The following is a 26759-nucleotide window of genomic DNA, read 5'->3' on the forward strand; positions in this document are numbered from 1 at the left end:
ACATAATCTACAATGTGAACGCACTGCATACTCAAAATCTACGTCATATCTAGTATGAGTAGTATGCTAGTATGCCATTCCGAACACAGCCAGAGACAACTTTGGAGGACACCGACTTCCTAATAATTGACACTACTAGGAAGCCAGCAAAGGAAGCATTTTCGTCTTACCTCTGGATAGTTAACCAATGTAAGTTATGATTATGATGATGATTATTATAACCCACCACACTAAAGCGCAGCTCTTAAATAAATCAGCTGCTGGGTTGTCTTGTGAATATTGCTGGGGTCGCAGTACATGTCTGCCCTTCACTGATGGGATGTTCGTTGGTTTGGTGTCAGGAACTCGATTAATACATTATTAACATGTTATTTAAATGAACTAAGAAGTTGAACCTCTGAAACTGAAATAGTTAATTAATGAAAAGGGCTATAATGTCACGCTAATCTTTGCGATGGACTTACGTAATTAATTACGTAACTTGGACATCATGCCACCGAATGCATAGCTATAGGGTTAAGTGTCGCCTACTTTGTGTTATCGGTCATCAAGGCGGTCACTGACATCTGTTTCTCTGTCCCGGTCTCATCACAGTCGTCATCATGTCTGTTTCCAATTATTCCGCCTATGATGAGGAACATGATTCAAAATTCGTGAGAAAAGCGAAAGAGTCACCCTTTGTCCCAATAGGTAAGTTTCAAAACGGTTACACTTGCAATCAAGAGATGCACAATGTTTTCAATGCACAATGTCCCCCCCCAAACACTGTCTCCACCTTGTTACGCCTACAACGTGATGGGAATGCATGCTACACGCACCTATTTAGTCTCCTGACCCCAAGGTCACTCAGATACATTCTATGCATAAAACGTGATGGGCATGCATGCTACATGCACCTATTAACCTGTTCATTAGTCTCCTGAATCCAAGGTCATTCAGACAAAGACATCCATATTTAGTAATCAATACTGCACTCTCCCCCCTTGTGTTCCAGGCATGGCCGGGTTCTGTTCAGTCGTTGCCTATGGCCTGTACAAGCTCAAATCGCGGGGTGACACAAAGATGTCTGTCCACCTCATCCACATGCGTGTGGGAGCCCAAGGCTTCATCGTCGGCGCTATGACCATAGGTAAGTCCTGATCCAATATGTGCAGTGTAACAGACACACAGGCCCCTGCCTGTTTTAACGTGTCACAGAAGAAAGATGCTTCACTTTCCTAACACCTCATCGTTGTGTTATCCTCCTCACACAGACGTTATAGTAGAAGCACCCCCCCATACATACAGACTGCCTTAATATACCTCAGCCACTTTACTACTTTAACTATCTATTTATTACTAGTACGGTAGTACTGCTGATTGTATGCTGTCTTATTTGTTACTTATATTCTGTAATCTGTACTATTGACACTTTCTATTAATCTTGAATTATGCCTATTGCCTTATTGTCCTGCAATGTCAGGAACCGAAGCCGAATAATTTTACTCTCTTACGCTTGTGTAATGTGACGTAACAATAAACTTGAAACATGAAACATAGCTCTAAATAATATTAGCAATATCAGCCTCATTAACACTTTGATAGATACTGGTAGTCATTTAGTTTCAGTACATTAGTATTTACATTGATTTTAATGTCTTCTTTCAGACAGAAGGGTTACTATAAAGATGGCCGAAACGCAAAACCTCCTATCTGCAAAAATAAATAAATAAATTGCAGACAGACCTATCATGTGCAGCCTTTCTTGTTGTCATCATTTAAAGTGAAAACCTCAAATCAGAAAATTTGCAGATTTTTTGCAGGTTTTGCATTTCGGCCATCGATATGTTGTTAGCTCATGGTGTACTGTTCCTGGTCTTAACAGCACATTGACTGGCTAACATCTGCCTGTTTTTAGGGGTGCTCTACTCCATGTATAAAGAGTACCTGGCCCCCAAGGACCCCGGTCAAGACAGCAAGTGAGTCTACCAGCCACCGGCGTGGGTCACATGACCTAAACCACTCCACAGGTCACATGACCTAAATATCTCCGCGGATGCTGTTCCTGTCATCGACCTGTATCAGAATCAGAATTATTTTTTATTTTTTATTGCCAAGTATATTCGCACATTCAGAGAATTGACTTGGTGTGGTTGGTGCATAAGACATAAAGACACAGACAGCAATATAATATAGTAATATAAAATGCCCATGGCACCTGTATTAAAAAAGTATGCACTTTTGTAAGTGCCTTAATGCAAGTCTTGTAAGTCTACTGTAGGTCTGGATAAAAGTGTCTGCATCTGCTATTTAATAGCATTTATGTTGACCAAACTCTGCAATACAAATAAAGTGGATCATGTCAACATTTCATGCATATTTGCATCACAGGAAGTACATCTGCATCACAGGAAGTACATCTGGATTCTCTTGTAGATGAGTTCAAGAGAAACGGGACCAGCTTGAGACTGACACCCATAGACTCCTAAAGCCAAACCATGTCCACCACTGACCTCTGTTAACTTCCCCAAGAAGGAATGTTGTTGTTGTAGTCAGTCAATGTAAATCCCAGGAGAAGCCCTGCATAACAAAAAACCTCATCATGGGGCTCAAAGTCTCAAAAGACTCAAAAGTATTTTCACTGTCCAGTGTTGTACTGATGTGGTCTTCTTTGTACATAATGAAAGTTAAGTATTTCATGATGTATCTTTGGGAAGTGACAAGTAGCTTTGAAATAAAAAGAATATATACATACATATTTATATGGCATGATTTTGTCATTTAATTCTTACAAAATGTATGGTTTCAGGCAAAACTCACAACAAAGAACAGCCACAAACTGTTTATACTTAAAGGTTATGCTTTGAAAAGAAAAATACAAAAATACAGAAGTCCGAAAAAATCTCTACTTGGTTTTACTTGTACAAAAAGAAGAGTACTGGCCTGGCTTTCTACACATACGTTCCCAAATTAAAACTTAAAGTGGATTATTTCTTTATTTGAAGGTAACATGAAAGAGAGACCTTAATGATAAATAATGTAATTTAGATAAATGTTAATTTAGACAATGTGTATGTAAGATCTCAATGAACACCTGTGTGGAACACAGGGTTCCCTACCACATTATCTGAAGTGTGACCAACTACTGTCGACTCCAAGTGTACGTCTAGAAAGACCAACAACTAATAACAACTGGGTGGGTGGGGCCCAGTATTTCAAAACTTTAAATCTCTGATATCAAGCAGTATCTAGTATTGGGGAAATTGGGGAAGTATCTAGTATTTAGTATTGGGGGAAATCAGACAGCTCGATCTGATCCTGGGTTTCTGATCCAGATGAAAAATTGGGCCCAGGTGCTGAATTGCAGGTGCAGCAATACCTCTGATCAGATCAGATTCAACCTTTTTGTCATTGCACAACAAAATGTATTTTTGCTCTAGGCACAGGTCAGCACTCCTGGAGCAATTAGGGGTTAAGTGCCTTGCTCAAGGGCACAACGGCAGTGGTAGGCACCTTAGATATGATGCCAGCAACCCTCCAGTCACCAGCTCACATGCAGCTCCCTCCTGATGTGGGGATCGAACCAGTGACCGTCCATTTGCTCACATCACACAATATAACTAGACCTAAAAACATGAATGTATTATATTTTAATCTGTACATCGAGCATTGGGACTTTGAACTACAGTAATACCACTCAACAATACTGTCGGCACACCTGGCGCCCGGTGATATTTACTCATGATTGTGAAATCAAAGTACGAACTTCAGGAAGATAAAAATGCAGTCAGCCAACACCCACATTACTAATGGAAGTCACATCTTTTATTGATTTTTCTTTTCTTCATTAGAGGTAGTAGTGCTAGGAGACCAGCTCACCTGAAACCACACAGGTATGAATAGTAAACAACACTTCCCAGTCATTTCCAACGACAAAATTACAACCATTAGGGGTGGAATTATTGACACTGTAGTGTATAATAAAAGGTGTAATAAGCATGTGACAATGGACGAGCATTTCTGCAGCAGAACTTTACAAGACTAGCCGAGAGCAACTCGTCCGCCTCTGGTCTTGACACTGTCCCCACTGCATTCTTTAAGCGAGTCTTTGGCAGTGTTTCAAACCCTGTCTTGACAATCATCAACACATCTCTAGAGTCAGGCTTTTTACCAGATGCTTTGAATTCTCACTAATTATAGACCAATATCCAATCTGCCTTTTATGGAAAAGTTTCAGTCAGGTCTAATCATGGCACAGAGACTGCTCTCACTAAAACTGCCAGTGATCTCAGAGTAAACACTGATGCTAATAAGGTTATTCTTGTTCTCTCGGATTTAAGTGCAGCATTCGACACGGTTGATCACAAGATCCTCATGAATCGTCTTCAAAAGTGGGTTGGTCTCTCTGATCGCGTACTAAGCTGGTTCCGTACATACACTATATGGACAAAAGTATTGGGACACCCGAACATCACAGCCATAATGTGCTTGTTGAACTTCTCATTCCAAAACATTATTAATACATTATCAAAACAGCATTAATAAAGAGTTGGTCCCACCTTTGCTGCTAAGCTTCCCCTCTTCTGGCAAGAATTTCTACTAGATTTTAGAATATAGTTGCGGGGATTTGCTCCCATTCAGCCACAAGAGCATTAATGAGGTCGGGCACTGATGTTGGGCGAGAAGGACTGGCTCACAGTCGGCATTCCAATTCATCCCAAAGGTGTTCGATGGGGTTGAGGTCAGAGCTCTGTTTGTTTGTTGTTGTTTTTTTGGTGTTGCACAAGGACATTTCCATGGTCCCTTACTATTCTCACTGTATCTGGTACCGCTTGGCGATATTACCAGAGCACACACTGTAAACTTCTGTAGTTATGCGGATGATACCCAATTATACATCTCTGTTGAACCAAATGATACTACAATAACCTTTTAAAGCTAAATGAGGACAAAACTGAAATCCTCTTACATGGCCCTCTAAAACAAATGGGCTATGCTTTTAAACAGCCTTCGAAATCTAATTCCCTTGATTACGTCAGAGGTTACAAGTCTTGGTGATAGCTTATTCTGATTTGAGTTTTAATTCCCACATTAGGACAGTGACCAAGACAGACTTTTTAATCTGAGTAACATTGCCAAAGTGCGGCCGTTCTTAACTGCTGAAAAATAGATTCATACTTTTATTTCAAGTAGACTTGACTACTGCAATGCACTCTTTACTGGCCTCCCCAAGAAGTCTATAGAGAGGCTCTAAAGTCTTAAGTCAAGTCTTAACTGCTCTGTACTGGCTCCCTGTATCGTTTACAGTTGACTTCAAAGTCCTTCTACTCGTGTTTAGAGGATTAAATGGGCTGGGACCAGCCTACCTTACAGACTTGCTGACAACCTATACGCCCTCAAGCGTCTTTCATTAGACTAAAAGACACTGTACAAAAAAGGCTAAAGGACACTGTACAAAAAAGACTGAAGGACACTGTACTAAAATAAATAAAACAAACAGCATACAGGAGAAGGCAAGTTAAGGCAACTCCTGCACCATGTGATTTACAGGAAGAGGCCAGTTACCTGCAAGGCCGGTGGTAGCTATGGGCAGGGGTAGGCTCAGCTGAAATACTCAATTCAGTTCAGTTCAATTAAATTCAAATGTTCTTTATTGGCATGAATATTACAACAATACTGCCAATGCATCAAGAATCGATGAAACAAAATAAATAACTTAAAACAAGAAAAGAGTAGCAAAGTATTGTTAAAACGTGTTGATGTGTGTGTGTGTGTGTGTGTGTGTGTGTGTGTGTGTGTGTGTGTGTGTGTGTGTGTGTGTGTGTGTGTGTGTGTGTGTGTGTGTGCGTGCGCGCGTGTGTGTGTGTGTGTGTGTGTGTTCATGGAATTCTTTAATAGGAGAGAACAGTCGAAGTAGTCTTTCTGCAGCAAAGCCAGTATGTACATGGAAATATTGACATGCTTAAGTCAAAAGTATATATACTTTAGAAATATATATATATGTTTAAAGATATTGCTCACCATCAGTCAAAAAGGTTGCATAGACTTGAGTGCGAACCGCTAAGTATCACGTCTAGATAGGTAGCATAGGTGTGAGGGACTGCCTTTGCGAGACATAGGTAACACAAATAACGTGAGGCGAGCGCCCCCGTGTGTTAACTGGTTGTAACAGCGACAGCAATGGGACGTTTTACCAACATCATTTGAAAATATACCAACTAAATGTGAATCATGTGAATGTTTTCCCATAATAATAAAAACAATGCCATGAGTTGGTAGAAATACAGCATAAGATTGGACTACACACTATGAAACATAATAGCTTATCTCAATGCTATGAAAGTAAGTCTATACCTCACAAACTTCAGAATGTAAACAAAACTGCCAGATGTGAGGACATCCTGTTTACAGGGCATTACATGGAAACAGGTCGGTGACGGGCCTGTGTACGGTACTCGTATTTCCGAGTTTCCAACAGCTGCCGAACGCTCCATTCTAATGCACATTTTAACCACGTATTACGGTAAAGTCCGACTTGACAACAGCACGTAGCCTTTTCACGCTACTGCCACGCCCTCTCTTCTGACCACGCCCTCTCTTCTGCCCTCAAACATCATTGGAGGAGAATATGTCAGGGGAGGGACCTAGCTCTCCTCCTCCAGTGTGTTTATAGTAGGACGAAGGAGTTCGAAGGAGCCTTTTCATCTGATCTCTCGACAGACAGTTAACGAATGTAAGTTGTTGTTATTTATTATTATTATTATTATTATTATTGATGTTGTTATTACCCATCACACTGAAGCGCATCACTGCATATCGCTGCTGTAGCTGGCTGTACTAGTACATCCTGTCCTTCACTGATCTGATGTTCTTTTGGTTATCAGGAACTCCTCGATCGACTCTGATTAGTAGGCCTACATACACAATGTTATTTAAATTAACTAAGAAGTTGAACCTCTGAAACTGTAACAGCTAATTAATGGAAAATCAATAATATAGCATGTCATGCCTGTCTTAATATAATTGTCATGCATGCACATACTTGCAATGGACTTGTGTAATGTGGATATCATGCCACCGAATGCATAGCTATAGGGTTAGAAGTCGGCTACTTTGTGTTATCGGTCATCAAGGAGGTCACTGACATCTGCTTCTCTGTCTCATTCTCATCACAGTCGTCATCATGTCTCCTTCCACTTCTTCCGCCTATGATGAGGAACAATCTTCAAAATTCATGAGAAAAGCGAAAGAGTCACCCTTTGTCCCAATAGGTAAGTTTCAAAACGGTTACACTTGCAATGAAGATATATGCACAATATTTATTTGATTTTTTATTTTATGTTTTCTTCTCAAACACAGCTGTCTCCATCTTGTTATGCATAAAACGTGATGGGCATGCCTGCTACATGCACCTATTAACCTGTTCACTAGTCTCCTGAATCCAAGGTAATTCAGATAAAGACATCCAGATTTAGTAATCAATACTGCACCCCCCCCCCCCCTTGTGTTACAGGCATGGCCGGGTTTTGTGCAGTCGTTGCCTATGGCCTGTACAAGCTCAAATCGCGGGGTGACACAAAAATGTCTGTCCACCTCATCCACATGCGCGTGGGAGCCCAAGGCTTCGTGGTCGGCGCTATGACCATAGGTAAGTCCTCATCCAGTATGTGCAGTGTAACAGACACACAGGCCCCTGTCTGTCTTGTTCATTTACAGGGGCAACGTGTCACAGAACAAAGATGCTTCACTTTCCTAATAGCTCATAATTGTGTTATCCTCCTCACACAGACCTTATAGTAGAACACAGCTCAAAATAATATGATCAATATCAGTCTCGTTAACACTTTGATAGATCCTGGTGGTAATTTAGGCTAGTTTCAGTACATTAGTATATATGTTACGGTACATGTGGGAAAACTAGGGTTAGGGTTAGGTGCTAGGGTGACTTGGTACATGTTGGCATGTCTAACCCTAACCCTAATCCTAACCCCTAAACTTAACCCTAACCTTAACCCTAGCACCCTAGCACCTAACCCTAGTTTTCCCACATGTACCGTATTCCCACATGTACCGTAACATATACATTGACTTTAATGTCTTCTTTCAGACAGAAGGGTTACAATGTCAAATTCATTTTTGCCTGTGTTAACTCATGGTGTACTGTTCCTGGTCTTAACAGTACATTGACTGGCTAACATCTGCCTGTTTTTAGGGGTGCTCTACTCCATGTATAAAGAGTACCTGGCCCCCAAGGACCCAGGTCAAGACAGCAAGTGAGGCTACCAGCCACCGGCGTGGGGTCACATGACTCAAACGTCTCCATGGTTGCTGTCCCTGGCTGCTACCCTGCTCTCAGGACAGCAGAGTCACTACCTATGTTCCTCCGTAGATTGAAGACCCATCTCTTCAGGTTACACCTTCATTGTCCCTCCTAAAGACCTCCTCATCCCCACTACCCCTCCAGTACAGTTTCTCTACTATAAATACATAAAAAACACACATACATTTAAGAGGAACGGGACCAGCTTGAAACTGACATCCAAAGACTCCTAAAGCCAAACCATGTCCACCATGTTTTCTCGCATTTACTTTGATGTATATTTTAACAGTCACATTTTTTGCACTAAATGAACAGGCACAGAAATAGAAGAGGTTGTCTTTCTGACTATCGACTCATAATAACTCACCCTCGCCTCAAAAGACAAAAAAGTATGTTCACTGTGCAGTGTTACACTTGATGTGGTCTTCTTTGTATATAATGAAAGTGAAGTATTTAATTATTTATCTTTGCGACAAGTAGCTTTGAATAAAAAAAAAGTTTCTTTTGTACAAATATTTCTTTTATTTGGCATGATTTTGTCATTTAATTCTTACAAAATGTATAGTTTCAGCAAAACTCATAACAGCCACAAACTGTTGATACTTTGGTTATGCTTTGAACATTTTTTACAAAAATACACAAGTCATAAAATCTCTACTTGGTTTTACTTTACAAAAAGAAGAGTACTGGCCTGGCTTTCTACACATACGTTCCCAAATTAAACTTTACAAACTTTTACAAATTGCGAGCAGAAAGACACAGAGACCTTGTGGTTATGATAGATGATAGATAATGTAATAAGTGTTAATTTAGACAGTGTATATAAGCTCTCAATGAACACCTGTGTGGAACAGTTCCCAACCACATTATTTGAAGTGTGACCAACTACTGTCGACTCCAAATGTAAGTCTATAAAGACTAACAATGCGGTGGGTGGGGCCCGGGATTTAAATCTCTGATTATCTTTTGCCATCCAGGATTAGATCTATCAAGCAGATTGTTTTTGTATTTGGGGAAATCAGACAGCTCGATCTGATCCTGGGTTAGGGTTTAATCTGATCCAGATTAAAAAGAATTGAATTACTGGGCCCAGGTGCTGAATTTAGCAGCAATACCTCTGACTTCATAGACATGGCAAAGCAACAGTAGAAGTATGAACTTGTCATTATTATGGGCATCAGCTAAGCACTTCACCTCAGATTTTCATATGGGTATAGAGATTTCTTTCCAAAAAAACAAAACAAAAAGACTAGCTTTCACAGAAAGTGGTCAGTACATATTTGTAAGTATGGCATCACCATATACAATACCATTATCTATTAGAAATGATCCCTCCATAGGTTACAGTAACAAGGGGACTTGTTTTGCCTCTCACTGCAAGTACAAAGCAACAGTTTGACAGGTGCTTTGGAGTAATGCATCAATTTGACATGAAATGAGTATGAGGGGTAACGTCACACAATATAACATTAGAATCACTAGACCTAAAACATTAATTTATTATATTTTCAATTGTACATCCCACACACCTAGCATTGTGTGCATATCTTATTTTGAAAATAAATAAATAAATAATCTTCAACTTGTAGCGGAAATATACCAGTCGTAATTGCAAGTGCTCGAGCTACTAGGCTATGGAATCAAATTGAAATTCAGTTTAGAAGTTGTTTTTTAAAGTGTCTCCCATCAAAACATAACAATGACAGTTCACAGAGTTGTTTTCACCAATGAAAGGGTAGTCTCATAAATTGAATTCTACATGCACGTCAATTTGAGGAAATCAACTTCTTGGTTACATCGTCTCATGTACTTGTGTGTCACTCATTTAAAATTAGTATGGCTTTTCAGTCATATGGAAATGCGGACCTTTAAAAAAAGATGGCAAACTTGTAGAATGTTCCTTGTACCAACTTAATCAAGAATGTTCAACACGACAACAATCAACAATGGAATTGGGGCAAGCCTCGTCTGAATCAAAACGACCAACCGATAACACTTTACAAAGTTGCTCTACTTATGTTGTCGTAATGCTGTAATCAATTAATTAATTAATGACTATGCGCTTACAAAGGAATGTTAAATCGCGTCACTAGTAATTACAGAGTTACGACACGGCTAAAGAGCAACTTAATGTAAAGTGTGTCCGGCCAGTCATAGTGTGACCTGCCTTGTGGGATGTCAGGGGAAGGGTGATCCTCTGTGAGGGCTAGACTAGGGCGTCAGCTAAATGGTATATATTATATATATTATATTAGCCTAAGGCTAGATAAGGGCACTTCTGAAGGTCTTGTACTAAGGCACAGGTGGAGCGCTGTACTGACCTGGCTTCACTGGTCCCGCCCACCAAGTTGGGTCAACCTAGTGTGCTCTCTAGCTGGAGTACCACTAATAACGTTCACCTCTCCAAAGTGTCTTCTATCTTTCCAACAGCGCGTCACTGTCCATGTCATTCAACAGGTAGAGGTCTGTGTGCTGCGACAGCCCCAGGCGCATCTGCGACAGGAGAGAAGGAGAGGGGGGGGTGAGAGAGAGAATGATTAATCTCACACAATTAAACATTTTTTTTATTCCTTTTACACTTATGCAAGCACTCGATTGATTTGATGTGATCAACAACTCATGCATGCACTTTTATATTACGGTAACTAGGATTAGACTGTTTAATCTCAAAGCAGCTTTCATGTGATTGTGGCCAGACACAAACATGTTGGAAAATATAGTATATACATAGTACATATATATACTATGCAAATATAGTTAGTTTTTTTTTCTCAAATCAGGAAATTCAAAGGAATCCATCACCGACATCAACCAATAACATGGACACCACCACTCAACAATACTTTTGGCACACTGAGCTTTCTAATGGTGATATTGAGGCTACTCATGATTGTGACATCAAAGTTCAAAGTTCATGAAGATAGCCAAGTGCTGTGTAGCTTTGGGAGCATACCCATCAGATCAGGACTTTCATAATGAAGTGGTTGACAACACCACCCACATTACTAATGAATGTTTTTTAACAATTGCAGTTCACGTCTTGTATTGATTCTTCTCTCGCTTTGATTTTTCTTCATTCGAGGTAGTATTGCCAAAAGGCCTGCTCATCCTTGGCGGAAGTCACATTACGAAACCACACAGACAGGAATAGTAAACAATACTGCCCAGTCATCCATCCTGTTCTTCCACTAACACACACAAACACGCTATATTTTCCATTTGCTACCCGTGAAATGGTGCATGGGTGATAAAACACTTTGTGGGACAACACTTAAGTGAAAAGGCTTTACACAAGACAGTCCTTATGATTCATAATGCATTCATGCATGATGCATTCATTAATAACCTCAGATGTGCATTTGTTGAATGTTTATTATTTAACTTTTGCCACTTAAAAAGGTGTATATATATATAACTATTAAGAGAATGTTAACACATCTGATCTCATAGATGGACTGCCTGTTTTCCACGTCCTTTCCACTTCAGTGTTGCGCTGACTGTGAGACTGGATGGGTCTCACTTGATGTGTCTTTGCACAGGTTGGCAATGAGCAGTGATGGGGATGGAGTCATTTACTTACTGCATGGACGTCCTGTACAACAGGTATTGCCAGCTTGTAACGTAAGTGGGGCACAAACAGGCATCAAACGCTTAAGCAAACGCTGAATCAATCGTCAATTCTCAATGAAACAAACACATACACACCTAAAATCTTTCAGGAAAAAAAAGCATCAAAGAAAAAAGCCAAGCGTGTAACGCCGTAACTCTTTTGTTTGGACACCAAGACACAAGACACCTAGAAACATCCATGGTTGTTTTTCCTTTTATTATGGATACATGGCGTTGCTTCATTCAGTAGTGAAGGACAGACACTGTCATATAGAGCTTACATCTCAGTCTACAACTTAGTTTTGCTCAAACAGTTCCAACCGACTTAATGTCGGAGAAGTGCAAACAAAGCCCGACTGTCCCTGCGTTATCATCGTGTCAGAGAGACAGGCAACGGCATGATAACAGATGGGTAGATGCCTCGGGACAACAATCAAATATTGTAGTCATTTGAATTTCATATTCACCTGGGTAAAAATACAGTAAAATCCTTAAAAGCTGAATTATTTCTAGGTAAAAATAGATGAGCCTGACTAAGTGACTATACAATAACGTCATGACACAGACCTAGAAGTTGCACTTGGACCATTGCATTAAACATCAATAAAGTTGTTCCATTTGTGTATCTTCAATATTTAAACAAGAACACTGAGGGAAATGTGGTTGAAATATTAATTGGTTGAGTGCTACAACATAACTTCCAAGTAGATATCTATTCATCAAACGTTTTGGTGTAATTAAAACAACCTTATGGGAAAATACTGAGGCACTATATGATTTACCCCAGTACACTAACAGTTCTCTCTCTCTCTCTCTCACACACACACACACACACACACACACACACACACACACACACACACACACACACACACACACACACACACACACACACTAACAGAATTAACATTCACAAGATAAATAAACTATTTAATAACGGACAGGATGTTTGTTACGTGTAGGCTGCAATGTTCAATATTATTACTCATATCACAGTGCAAATAAATCTTTAGCAGTTTTATAACAGACACTTATAGGTAAAATTTTGAATAAAAAGGAAAGCAAGAACTCTTGAATTACTCGCCGTGACACAGAAAGTAAGTGTCCACTATCCTTTTTTTGTCACATCAAAATTATAAACACCTTTCTATTCTTCTCCCCCTAAACCCTCAACTCTGCTTCCTGGTAAACAACACACACCAATACACATACAGATGTTTCCACACTGGCAAAGCCCATTGCCTTCATTGAAAATAAAATAAAAACTGAATACTTATAAAAGCTTATTGTTAAAGTTTGTTCAATGCAAGATCTGTGTACCCTTCCCATGTTTGCTTTTGCTGAGAGAGGAGTAGACACAATATTGAGTTCAATATTGAGCACAATTTAAAAAAATGAAATCAATAACACCATGAGGAATAGAGGTATACTTACATTTCACCAAATAATAAAAAATGGTGTCTTCCTGTACAGATTCACAATAACGGAAAAGCTGTACATTACCAAATATATAGCAGCTGGCAAATAGACTTTTGTAATTAGGTGTATGTCGTCAATCAAAGAATTATTTTTGCAAAAATAGATATGGGATGGTACCGTGATACTGTGCTGGTAGTTGAGAACTTGAAAGTAAAATAATTCCAACTGAACTTTTCTTAATAGAGAGCTTGAATCCCACCACAAGCTAAGGCTGACCAACCAAGGACCCTCTGAAGGGACAGACCCCAGGTTTCTAGACGGGAAGAGGTTATTTGCTGTAACGGTGAGATCACAACCTTCACACAACCCCATGTACTAGTGACTCTTCAAACCATGAACATGTTAATTGCTGAACACATATGCGTTGTACTGTACTTAATGATATCTTAATGTTTTTTCTTTTACTTCTCCAAAACCCCCCTCTCTCTAAACATAGGTGACCGCTCTCTCTCTTTGAGAGAAACGTTGGGGAGTCTGTGGGGTTTATTTACTGTCCTGTTCAGTTTTAGGAGTCGTACTCTGGCTCTTCCTCTATAAGCACAGCGGGTCTGTTCCTTACCCTGCTGCCCACGTCCAGACAAGAGACCCCCAGGGCAATCAGACACTGCCACGCCTGGAGAGATGGGGGTGACAAAGACAGGGTTGCATCAGTCTATTCCTAGTGATGGTACTGTATATACCGTCTTCTTCCAAAACTAGCCTTCAGCATTCAGTTCTCCCAATAGTCAACATTGAATCATATGGATTGATATCCTCAAACCAGAGAGACAGTTAACATATTTGGAGTGAAATCTTTACAGTTAACTAGTTCAACTTTGTTCTCTGTACCACCATGTCAGTCGTGTTCGACAACGCCCTTACAGTCATTTATTGCCTATGGTGTAATATCTGCCAACTCAGACACGGTGGCTGATAGCTGGCGTCATATCTAAGGTGCTACCACTGCCGTTGTGCCCTTGAGCAAGGCACTTAACGCCTAATTGCTCCAGGGGCGCTGACTATAGCTGACCCTGTAACTAGAGCAAAAAATACATCGTTGTACTCTGTGCAATGACAACAAAAAAAAAGATTGTATCTAATCTAACCAACTCTTCCCACGGCTTTCAGAACTGCAGAGTCACTACCCATCTTCCGTCGGAGACTGAAGACCCATCTCTTCAGGTTACACCTTAACTGCTCCTCCTGAGACATCTACCCCCCAGCACTGTGTCTCCTGAGACACTCGCTTTCCCCCTTTACCGTGTCCCCTATGATTTCTACTGCCCCCCTTGTACTGTTTCTCTGTTCTCCAGTGTCTATATAAAAAAAAATAAAAAACCTTCTATCACAGAGACTGCCAATGGCCCCTGGCCTGAGCTAGATTCCTCTTCCTGCTACGACTGGTGGATTGATGATTCACTTGCTTAGTCAAATGTACTGATTGTAAGTCGCTTTGGAATAAGACGTCTGCTAAATGCCAAACATGTAAATGTAACTCACCAGGTAGCTAAGGAAGGACACGTAGAAGAGGGAGAGGACGGCGACCATGACGTAGAGCATCACGCTGTGCAGCGTGGCCACGTACACCACCACAAAGTAGATGTTGATGGCACAGACCACCAGGATGATCACCCCTCCGCCTATCTTCCATGCCCTGTAGATAGATAGATAGATAGATAGATAGATAGTTTATTAGCCACACGACCAAAGCCGGTGGAATTCGTTCTCGGTACAGCATATTGATCTCTGCAGCACACAAATGACAAAAACAAAAGTGCACAATAGACAACATCAGACAAAAAAATTATAATAGACAACAACAGACAATCGTATGCATGTCTGTTATGACAGTGAGGAGAGGATCTCCCCCTGTAGAGGACATTCAGGTCGCTATCATTGCTGTGGCATCGTTCCCTATCTACGTTATTTCTATCACATGATGTGTGCGTTCGTAAATTCGCTCTGGAAATCTGATCAGTCCTCATGGAATGCCTCTTGTCCAATCAAATTACTTGGTCGCTCTATGACGTTGAACCCAGCGTGTGCTCCAGCGCTCTCGGAGCGAATTTACGAACGCACCTGATGTCTCTCAGTCTAAAGAATATAATACATTTGACTCAAGTGATCCGGATGAGTCATGGAATTAAAACAAGTGAAAAGTAATTTGTAATCCACAAGAGACACAAGAAAAATTGCACTCACAGTCCGTTTGCAAAGTCATTCATTATGGATGTGAGACTGGTGAATGTCAGGATCGGGATCAAAGCGAACGGCAACTGTGGAGACAGGAACAACAGTTAGAGCAAACTGCAGCCACTTCGTGACTTAGAATATACACAACATCGTCATCATCATCAGTTGTACTGCTAATTGTATCCCGTCTTATTTGTCACTTATGTCCTGTACTATTGTCACTTTCTTATCTTGAATTATGCCTGTTGCCTTATTGTCAAGTGCTTGTGCCTTGTCAATGTCAGGAACCGAAGCCTAAGAATTTCACTCTTTTGCATTCCTGTAATGTGATGTAACAATAAAACTTAAACTAAGTTTAAACAATAAAACATAAAACAGTAAAATCATAAACTAGGAAAACAAAAAGGACATTTCAGCTCAGTCAGAACAAAGTTGGTCATCTCAAGCTTTAGAACCAACAGAGGAGAAGCAGTGGGATGTTATACCATGAGGTATACAGCTCCCCCACCCGCACCCCACCCAGAACAGCTCCCCCACCCCCACCCCCACCCAGAACAGCTCCCCCACCCCCACCCAGAACAGCTCCCCCACCCGCACCCCACCCAGAACAGCTCCCCCACCCGCACCCCACCCAGAACAGCTCCCCCACCCCCACCCCACCCAGAACAGCTCCCCCACCCGCACCCCATCCAGAACAGCTCCCCCACCCCCACCCCACCCAGAACAGCTCCCCCACCCCCACTCAGAACAGCTCCCCCACCCCCACCCTACCCAGAACAGCGCCCCCTGTCTGCAGCATCTCTGACCTGCATGCTCTGCAGGACGTTGAGGAAGTCGTTCATGCCCGTCAGGTGCGTCACGTCCTGGAACACGGCCACCAGCAGCGTGGGGACGATGGCGATGGAGCGCGTCAGCAGCACCCGCGCAAAACGGGACCAGCGCAGGTTCAGGAAACCCTGAGGGCAGAGAGAGAGAGACCGTTACGTGAGAAACACAGACAGGCGCACACACACACACACACACACACACACACAAAGTGCCCACACACACACACACACACACACACACACACACACACACAAAGTGCCCACATAGACACCTCCACACACACACACACACACACACACACACAAAGTGCCCACATAGACACAATACCAACAAATCTGCATTCTCACCTCCATTACAAACTGTCCAGAATAAGTGCCCGTCATGGTGGAGCTCTGGCCAGCTGCCAGGATGCCTATGGCCCAGATGTAGAGGGCTGCAGGTCCAAAGAAACAGCCCAGGACCACCCCCTGCACAGCCACGGTGACAAGAGTGACAAGGGGTTTAATACACAGTCCCAATCCCACATGGATATCCATTTTATTAACACTGAACAAAATGATTTTGGAGCAAAAATATTTGACTGATACTCTATACATGTTCAGAGGCGAGACAATATCTGCAATATCAGAGATAAAAGAGTTGGTGGAATGACTGTGTTCGTAAGCTGTATTGTATGTGGACGTAACCTGTAAATGTTGTACTGTTATGTTTTTATCAAATATAGTGTAATGAAGAACTATGGGAGGGGGTGGGAGGGATGTTATCGCCATGGGGGGGGGGTTACTTGGGTGTTTATAGTGGGGAGGGTAAGATAAAGAAGAAAAGTCAGGACAGACTTATTTTGTTTGGTGTTGTAATTGTGCGTTTTTCATGTGTACTGTTTTGAAATAAATAATTCATAAAAAAAGGAAAAAAAAGTTTGTTTCATCAATAATAGACGTACCCCTTTATAGATGTCCACCTGTAGCGTGTTGTTGTTGAGAGGGAACAGGTCTGTGTGTGGACTGCCAGTCTCGTTACACATTGTATTCTGTACAGAAAATAACAGCACGTCACAAACAAAGGACATCGCTGGTTTAGGGGTGCAGCATTCATCTGGTTATCACGGTACAATGCTTCATATATGTCTATATTTATATATATAGTTTTTATTTTTTACTGATTTATTGCCAAGCAATCAACTTGTCAGTCAATTGTTGGAATTTTGTATTTTTGCTCCTCTAGGCACAGGGTGAGCCATATTCAGCGCCCCCTAGAGCAATTAGGGGTTAATTGCCTTGCTCAAGGGCACATGCAAGCTCCTCTTCCCGAGAAGCTCCATGCAAGCTCTTTCCTGAGACACGGATCGAATCAGTGACCTCCCAATTGCTAGCCGGCCTCTCTAACCTCTAGGCTACCGTCACCCGCCGTGTTTTCCATATTAAAACATCATAAAAGACTCAATGATGCGTCTCTTATATTCCCTTATACTTACCACTTCAATGTTGGTTCTACCGTAGAAGGCTTGTGCAAACACAGCGACGACGAAGACGTTGATGAGGAAGGAGATGAAGAGAGCGATGGTCGACTCGATGAAGTAGTACTTGTTGGCCTCCTTCACCTCCTTCTTGTTACCACGGTCTATTTGCCGAGACTAAAGAAAGAAGATAACATTATGTGAACAGGCGTGCTCTGACGTCACACTTTAAGGTCTTCAAAACGCACCTCACTGCCTCCCCAATGGCCAACCTCACCATATGTGACGGCAGCTGGTGAAACCGGGAACAAGTCAGCAACCGACCAAATGTTCAGACTTCTATTCTGAAAAATGTAACTCAGCGAATCCATTGCATTGCAATATTTTGGCTTGACTAGCGAGTGTGTCATTGATTTTCAACAACGTTTCAGTAAAAACAATGTGTTTGGAATCAATACTCCTTTAAAGGTGATTTGAAATAAATTAAGTCATTACCCACAAATGAGCTTAAATATTCCGGTCCAATTTATTAACAATTTTCAGAATAAAACTCCGAACATTTGTTCGGTTGCCGACTTGTTCCCCACTTTCACCGGCTGCTGTCACAGATGTCTTTGACTACTCTATGTTGATGCAAGCCTCTGGCTCCTATGTCATAATAGCCCAGCTGAGGTGTGGGTCTCTTACCTTGACGAGGGCAGAGTGCAGGTAGATGTTATGGGGCATGATGACGGCTCCCACGATGCCCACAGCCTGCTCCATCTGCACAGGACCACAGCCTTCACAGTACGGAATAAACATCCCCTTCAACAGCTCTGCCTGGTTGGGCTTCACCATGACGTACTGGAGAGAAACAGAGTTAGACACACACAGACAGAGTTAGACAGACAGACAGACAGAGTTAGACACACAGACAGACAGACAGACAGACAGAGTTAGACACACAGACAGACAGACAGACAAACAGAGTTAGACAGACAGACAAACAAACAAACAGACAGACAGAGTTAGACCAACAGACAGACAGAGTTAGACACACAGACAGACAAACAGAGTTAGACAGACAGACACACACAGACAGAGTTAGACAGACAAACAGAGTTAGACACACACAGACAGACAGACAAACAGAGTTAGACAGACAGAGTTAGAGAGAGAGAGAGAGAGACACACACAGACAGACAGACAGACACACAGACACACAGACACACACAACCACACACAGACACACAACCACACACAACCACACACACACACACAGACACAGCTATGGAGTTACATACAACTACAGAACTCGTCACACTCCCTACAACCACCTACAGCACATTCAACACAAGCCAGGACCATCTTACCTCATAACCAAAGCTTATAGCCATGATGGCGATGAGAAACGCAAAGAAGGCTTCAAGTTTCCTAAGGCCTAGGAGTTGACAAACAAAATGAATTAATACACAAACAGAAACCAACACCAACATCTGAGGAATGAGTATTTCGGTAGGACGAGCACTTACCATACTTATCTAAAAAGAGGAACATAAATGTGTCAATGATGGTGATGAGAACACCCCCCCATAGTGGAATCCTATTGGAGACAAAACAAATCAATCAAATGTCTGTTTGACCCCTAACTTTGACCCCTAACGTTGCCCTCTACTGCAGCAATTGTGTGAATTCAGTCAGTAATTTATTCCAATGGCCTCCCATTCACACACACATTCACACACCAATGGCGGCAAGCTACCATGCAAAGCGCCGGCCCGCTCATTGGGAGCAATATAGGGGTTCAGTGTCTTGCCCAAGGACACCTCGACACAGAGGATCGAACCGCCGAAATTGCGATCATGAGACTCCGGCTCTACCTCCTGAGCCACAGCCGCCCCCCCATTGTGTGAATTCCAGTCAGTACATCTGTCAGTGCAGTGTAGTTGTGGTGGTAACAGGTGGTACTGTAGTAGCTACCTTCCCACAGAGAGGAGGTTGAAGGCGATGGCACAACCAATGACCTCCTGCATGTCTGAGCCAATAATGGCCAGCTCCACCATCAGCCACAGGATCACACGAGGAACCTGAGAGGAAGAACGAGGAAATGAAATCAAGAAATGTTGCGTAATGTAGAGGGTGTGTCTGTGTGTGTAGAGAGAGAGAGAGAGAGAGAGAGAGAGAGAGGAGAGAGAGAGGAGAGAGAGAGAGAGAGAGAGAGAGGAGAGAGAGAGGAGAGAGAGAGAAGAGAGAGAGGAGAGAGAGAAAGAGGAGAGAGAGAGGAGAGAGGAGACAGAGAGAGAGGAGAGAGATAGAGACAGGAGAGAGAGAGAGAGGAGAGAGAAAACAGAGAGAGAGGAGAGAGATAGAGACAGGAGAGAGAGAGAGAGAGAGAGAGGAGAGAGAGAGAGAGAGAAAGAGAGAAGAGAGAGGAGAGAGAGGGAGAGAGAGGGAGAGAGAGAGGAGAGAGAGAGAGGAGAGAGAGAGAGAGAGAGGAGAGAGAGGAGAGAGAGAGAGATGAGGGAGAGAGAGAGAAGAGAAAGAGGGGAGAGAGGGAGGGTTATACTCACAGCAGGATACTGGCGATTGCAGACCTCAGCCAGGTGCATCCCAGTGACGACCCCCAGGCGGGCGGCTAGCCTCTGCAGGAGGAGCCCGATGATGGTGGCTCCTAGGAGCACCCAGAGCAGCTGAGGGATGGGCAGAGGGAGCAATACTAAATAATAATAATAACAATAATAATAATAATAATAATAATAATAGCTTAGATTTATATAGCGCCTTTCTCAAACCCAAGGACGCTTAACAGATTTCATAGACAGACAGTCCGACAGACAGAACAGAAAAACAAGGCGCAGGCGTGGAGGGATTTGTAGGTGAGGAGGAGGATTTTGTAGGTGATGACTGACAGGGGAGGAAGTCGTTCAAGGAAAAAAGATGCAGACCAGAAGAATGGAAGAAGTATGGAAGAAGGAACACAACATTGTTGTCCACCCCGAGATATATTTGTCTCTAGTTCTATGACCTATTTATAAACACAGTACCTCTGTATTAAAAAAAAGAAAAGTCTGGAAAAAATTGCTAGCTCCGGCCTTCCCACCCCAAAAAAGGGGGGGGAAACACGCTAAAAATTATTTCGGTTCGTTATGAGACTACGGCGGGACAAATTAGTTTGGTCTATGTATGGTAAACACTGGTTCACCTTAAATCCTGCTTTAGCTCCAGACTGCAGGTCGGACTCAATGTTTCCAGGGTCCAGATAGGCGATGCTCATTAGGAAGCCCGGTCCAGTGAAGGCCCAGAGTTTGCGGAAACTGAACATCTGGAAAAGAGGAGAGCACAAAGAAAAGAATTCAGGAACATATTAATCTTTTCTGGTGGGGGGCAGCAGTTAGCAAATAGCCTATTTCACGGTAGTGGTTTGGGCTTGTTGTAGAAGTTGTTGGGGTCTGCTATAGTTGGAGGAAATCCTGGACCTCCCGAAGACCCTGTGAGGTCATAGGTCATAAGTACCTGGGAGGCGTCCTCTGGGATGGGCACCTTCTCCTCAAAGTACGTGGAGAAGGGCTCTTCCTGGTCCACCGGCGAGGCCGGGGGGGAGATGGAACTGTACTGGGGGGCCTGGGTGACCCCATTCTCCTGAGGGGACTCCTCTGAGAGAGGGGGAAAGAGGGGGAGGAGAGAAAGAGAGAGAAAGGAACATGTGAAGTTTAGAGAGGGGCCAAGGGAGAATCAAAAGAGAAAAACTCCAATGGTGGTCACGAGCATGACAATATTTGGGGCACCTGAGCCTGAGAGAAACATTCTGCCTAGTGCCTACTACGTCATTTCTACAAACAGTTGGTACGGTACCGAAGCCTCTGGGCTAAAACCCAGAGGATGTCAAACAGCTATTTCCCCCAAGCAATCGACTCCTGGAGAAATGCACTGGAAGAAAGCAAAAGACTGCCACCCACAAACCACCTCCACACTACAAAAATGTACATATTATATTATTATAACTACGTGCACAATACTGGATAACTCAACTATTTGACTACTGTACTGTATTATATTCTTGTATTTCATCTCATTGTACTTTGCACAGCATTTTTTGCACTATCGAAGCCACTGTAGTACGATCACTTCATTACTGTAGTATTATACTGTACTTATTTTACTTATTATAGTGATTTTGCCAACATCAATAAGGAAATAGTGCCTTGTACATAGAATCCTGTGTGTAGAGTAGCCTACACTGTGATGTCATTAATTTCTCTGAACCCAGCTGACTCTACTAGTAGCAGTGCCAACAAACCTGTTTTATGACACATGAAATTGTGAAACGTGGCAGGTTGTAGGAAGGGTACCGTAACGATACAAACACACAAGACACACAAGAAACCCACCGGAGGAATTACATCCAGCCCATCTTTTACCCTTTCTATGTAAACTTTTATGACGACTAGGCTATTTCCTTTAATAACTCTAATAAGTGGGGGGGTGGGGGGGAACAATCCTTAGACTAAACAATCCCAATACTAAACAACCCTTAGCATAAGTAAGGACGTTTACGACCTTCATGCAAACAATTATACTGATCACACATGACTGTCAGATGAGTGAAAAGCCTAGATTCGAATTATGAACTGTTGATGTGTGCCTTAAATGGTACCAACGTTCTAGAAAACATCAGAATCTGATAATAAACCCAATACTCACTCAATGTGGAGTGCTCACTGTGCCTCTCTTCCCTCATTTCCCAAAGGCTCCTTGCAGGGTTAGGTCTAAGTCCAGTCTCCTCTGTCTAGTACTTTGCTTCGCCTACGATTATGTACTTCACTGAATGTCTCAATCACTTCCTATTTCTGAATGGAAAGGGCTGAGTTTACAACCCTTCCTCTACTCTCCAACCCACTGAAGAAATACTTGATAAAAAAAATAAAAAATAAAAAAAGCTGGGTCACAATCACCTGATTTCTTTTGTTGCTCAATCACTAGGCCTTTCCACACACAAATCCAGATGTGCAAGAAGAACACAAGCTCACATTCCCTCAAACCCACGAAAGCACTTCCCAAATTAATAGTCATGACCAAGCTGTTTGTACAAGAGCACGGCGTGTTCCTTTGACCCAGAGTCCTCTGACACACTGAGTAAAAACACGATATCAATTGTATCGTATCATAGAATTAAAATGATGACAAAGTGAAACATGAATATTAAGTATGTCTTACTATTTCGTGACAATGGTGAAGCCCTAAGAGTAAACCGACCGCAACGCTTAAAGAGTCTGACAGAACTTGCTTATGTAGGGAGGAAGAGGAATTTCCATGCTCCAGGGCGTTAACTGAAGCGTCGAAATTCCTCTTACCTATATATTATTTTATTATTATTTTATTTTTTTGGTATTCATAAGTCACACCCATTCCAACACACAGAAATCCCTTTATTAAGATGCTACGCAATTTATAAAGTAGGAACATTATCTATAAGAAAAGGCAGGGTACATCAAGCATAAAAAGGTGTAATCTGTGAATGTTATTGTTTATAATGGCCTTGGGCCTAAGCCTATATTCCCTGTGTACATAGTGTACATTGACCAAAGTAAGGCGTGGGACTGAGTGTGGTGGAGTGGGTCCTGTTTCTGTTATGGTAAGCCCTACCTTCCAGGAGGTCTTCTTCCCCGGCTGTCTTCATCAGGGTGGGATTGGGGGGCGGAGTTAAGGGGGCGGAGGGGATGGGGGGGGGGAATCACTGGAAATTCAGAGGCTGAAGATCTGCTTAGAAAAAGACAATGTAAACAAGGCTAAATGGCTAGGACTTAAGACACAATACTGAAGAAATATACACAATACTGTACAGAAAGACCACTGACACTACACAGCCACGGTTGAAGGAATATAGGCTTCTCACAAGCCTAAAACGTACATATAGCCTCCTAGGCTATGCCATTTAACTGACGCATTTATCCAAAGCGATTTACATTGCAGTGAGTGCATACATTTCCTGTATATATTCCCAATGGGAATCGAACCCACAACCTAAGCGTTGTTAGCGCCACACTCTACCAGCTGAGCCACAGAGGACCAGAACTTGACCATTCAACCTTGGAAAGGGTTAGCCTATTTACAGGCAGAGGTAACACTCACGCCAGCCATAAACAGATTCAATAGGCTAGTGTCAACCTTATTTGAGTCTATTTGAAATAACTGAGAAGTGCTTAAAGTCAAGCTATTCTCAACTTCTCAAGATTTTCAAGTAATCGAGATATGTAGGCTATTTATTCAACCCAGGTCTGGTATTTTCCTTTAAAGAGAATATTCTGCATGTTTATAACGAGAAACAAGTAGGCCCGGGCCTAGCCTCCTCTTTAACTTTATTATAAATAACAGGAGAAAAAGCAAACGCAGCATTATATCAAAGTGACTCAGCAACAAAAAGGACATGAAACTATCATCTGTAATAATAATTGTATGAAAAAAAAGAGAACAGGGAGTCCAAAAGCCCTGAATTGACCTAAATACATGTGCAATCCTTCCTACACACTCACCAAATTTCCCTTCCCTCAAGTTCTATCACATTCAGTCCTATTAACTTATTTCACAAAGTAGTCAATGATCTACTATCAACAAATGACTCCCATAATAATAACAACGACGACGACACAGAAGTGATGTTCTTTTTTTGGGGGGGTGGACCTTGGACACAATCCTCTATCATTGCAAATAAGTTGGATGCATGCGTGTATACTCACAATCACAAACAAACAAAACGTAAAAAACACCACTGCTGGTCAGTCATTCATATTTCCATCGCAGAGAAGCGTGACACTGAAAGAATGTTGCTGGTCTGTGAAATCAGAATCGCTTATTAACCTACATCTAGCGTTATAAAGTGTAATAAAAGTACACACAAGAGTACAATTCTGTGGCTTATGACTCTAGCCTAAGCGTGTGACTTAGCGTGTGACAGTGGGAGGGAAGAGATTGGGGTGGGAAAGAGTGCCCCCACTCCTCCCCTCCCACAGTCTCCCCCCTCTCGTCTTTCTACCAGACCTAATCTCTACCAAACAGCCCCATCACATCATATCTAGATGTCTCCTCCCTAACGGAACAAGCACATTTCTTCTCCCACCCACCCACCTTACTCAAGGTGGTGTAGACCTGTAGTATAGGGCTAATGACATACAACAAAGAGATGAGAACAGTCATTAAATGTCTTGGGTGAAGAGACTGAATGCCTCAGAGGGGGCAACTTCTTGGCATTATAACAATAGGAATAGGAGGACTAGGAGTTGGCATTTAAAAGCACAAGCAGATCACAAGGGCTACCACCAGGCTAGTTAACCGTGGGAAAAGCTAAGCAACTTTGGATTGGAATGCTTTGCATGAGAAAATACCATAATCTAACTGACCTTTCTCTGCTAATATTAATAGTACTACTAATAGAAACACCATTTAGGCTGGGCATTAAAACTACCAAGTATAGAAGATGACGCAGAAAAGCTCCATAGTAGTGGCAGGGATGTACCAATCAATGACTGTTTAGGGTCAGGCTGACCATTACATTGTCATAATCAGGTCAAATCTCAGGTTGAGTTTCAGCTTTCAGTGGGGAAAAAAGTGAGTAAAAAGGTCAGCCATGCTTGCGGTCAAGAAGATCCTGTAAAAGGCATAGCTAGGTAGACAATAAATGAATGACTTTATGTGTTCATACATCTACACTCACTGTAGACTCAATTAGGCGTTTGCCAACATGAACATGTACACTGCAAACAGTAAATCTAAGTAAGATAATATATATCTTAAATCAAGGCAATATGTGCTTGTTTTTTGTTTGTCTGCACTCGTTTTAAGATATCTTTTACTTGTTTTAAGAAAATCCTGGCAAGTGAAATTTTCCTGTTCTGTTGGCAGATAAATGTGCTTATTTTGCAGTGTAGTGTCACGCTGACATTGAGACAGAAGTTTTCAAGTAGATTAAGGTGTTTAGGAAAGTGAAATTGTTCCACATTGTTTGCGTTGACCCCCTGTATCGTTCTTTGCATTGACCCCCCCTAAATATGATCTGATTAATTATGTCTAGGCCTAGCTGAATCCCATCATCACAGGTCAAACTGTTTAACTAACAGCTAACTAGCTAGCTTACTATGAACACATATGTGTGTGGCCAGACCAGAGAAGATGGATTTAGTTATCTAGCCTGGTTGTTATTGTCATAGTTACATTACTTGCCTTACATCACTCGTACCTAACCTTAGCTAGAAGTAGTTAGCTGGACACCATCATGTAACTATTATAATAATGCAAAACTGACAATATTAGTTCCTGTAGCAAGTTATCAGGCTAGGTATAGCCTAGCTACATGGTAGGTCTGGCTACACACATAGCCAGCTGATGGTGGACTAGCTTGCTAAGGCTACTTAGAAGAAATTACATTAAACAGGAACAGCAATTGGTATAATAACATCGTCTTACCGGGATTAATTGTATGTGGAAAAACAGCTGACCGTTTACTTTGAAGTCCGCTGACATATTATGTTATATGATATTAAACTGACATTACATTAGGAGAGAGTCAGCTAGCTAGCCAGCTGGTCGGCACAGGCTCCACACACACTTCAAACACGCCCACAATGTCATGTTATTGGATAGAAATAATGTTATTCTCGTGTGATTGGCTGTGGATATCCGTCACTCAGAAACGGAAGGCAAGGAATGGTTTCGTCACTTTAGCAACGTCACCTTACTTTTACTTCCCTCAAGTGTCAGAAAAAGGTGGTCATGTAACATAAAAATCTTTATGTAATGAAGTATATTAAGTAATATATTATTAATATATTAATATATTAATTACATAAACATCTTTATGTAATGAAGTATATTAAGTATTAATTATATAGTATTATATTAATTAAGGTAAGTAGTCGGTCAGTGTTGTGGAAGTTACTCATGAAG

At 41.8% G+C, this 26759-nt stretch overlaps 3 protein-coding genes across 6 annotated transcripts; 2 read left to right on the top strand and 1 right to left on the bottom strand.

Moving 5' to 3' along the window:
* The first annotated feature begins 94 nt into the window (after positions 1 to 94).
* LOC308173417 (HIG1 domain family member 1A, mitochondrial-like) lies at positions 95 to 2725 on the top strand. Its single transcript, XM_080548446.1, has 4 exons — positions 95 to 189; positions 595 to 690; positions 995 to 1129; positions 1898 to 2725. Exons 2-4 carry the CDS (start codon positions 603 to 605, stop codon positions 1960 to 1962), a joined length of 288 nt encoding a protein of 95 aa, XP_080404572.1. The 5' UTR covers positions 95 to 189; positions 595 to 602; the 3' UTR covers positions 1963 to 2725.
* Positions 2726 to 2887: 162 nt separating this feature from the next.
* slc11a2 (solute carrier family 11 member 2) lies at positions 2888 to 26413 on the bottom strand. 4 transcript variants are annotated; one of them, XR_013937893.1, is made up of 17 exons: positions 23466 to 23606; positions 21336 to 21475; positions 21025 to 21144; positions 20393 to 20512; positions 19803 to 19909; positions 19355 to 19425; positions 19196 to 19263; positions 18531 to 18686; positions 17862 to 18020; positions 17331 to 17417; positions 16735 to 16854; positions 16366 to 16515; positions 15569 to 15642; positions 14867 to 15020; positions 13947 to 14000; positions 9024 to 10792; positions 2888 to 2955 (listed from the first exon to the last, which is right to left on the bottom strand). XR_013937893.1 is itself a non-coding variant. In XM_080548445.1 (17 exons), exons 2-17 carry the CDS (start codon positions 23497 to 23499, stop codon positions 10715 to 10717), a joined length of 1692 nt encoding a protein of 563 aa, XP_080404571.1. In that variant the 5' UTR covers positions 23500 to 23579; positions 26280 to 26413; the 3' UTR covers positions 8808 to 10714. The 4 variants fall into 4 exon arrangements, 3 of the variants coding, with proteins under 3 accessions (XP_080404571.1, XP_080404569.1, XP_080404570.1); XM_080548445.1 differs by lacking the exon at positions 2888 to 2955 and adding an exon at positions 26280 to 26413 and having other exon boundaries at positions 8808 to 10792; positions 23466 to 23579; XM_080548443.1 differs by lacking the exon at positions 2888 to 2955 and adding an exon at positions 26280 to 26401 and having other exon boundaries at positions 8808 to 10792; positions 23466 to 23582.
* LOC308173418 (HIG1 domain family member 1A, mitochondrial-like) lies at positions 6666 to 8544 on the top strand. The gene is made up of 4 exons (XM_080548447.1): positions 6666 to 6712; positions 7155 to 7250; positions 7493 to 7627; positions 8192 to 8544. The coding sequence occupies exons 2-4, from the start codon at positions 7163 to 7165 to the stop codon at positions 8254 to 8256; spliced, it is 288 nt and encodes a 95-aa protein (XP_080404573.1). The 5' UTR covers positions 6666 to 6712; positions 7155 to 7162; the 3' UTR covers positions 8257 to 8544.
* Positions 26414 to 26759: the final 346 nt, after the last annotated feature.

Source organism: Nansenia antarctica (genome assembly GCF_963989245.1).
Source record: "Nansenia antarctica genome assembly, chromosome: 18".
NCBI classification, from domain to species: domain Eukaryota; kingdom Metazoa; phylum Chordata; class Actinopteri; order Argentiniformes; family Microstomatidae; genus Nansenia; species Nansenia antarctica.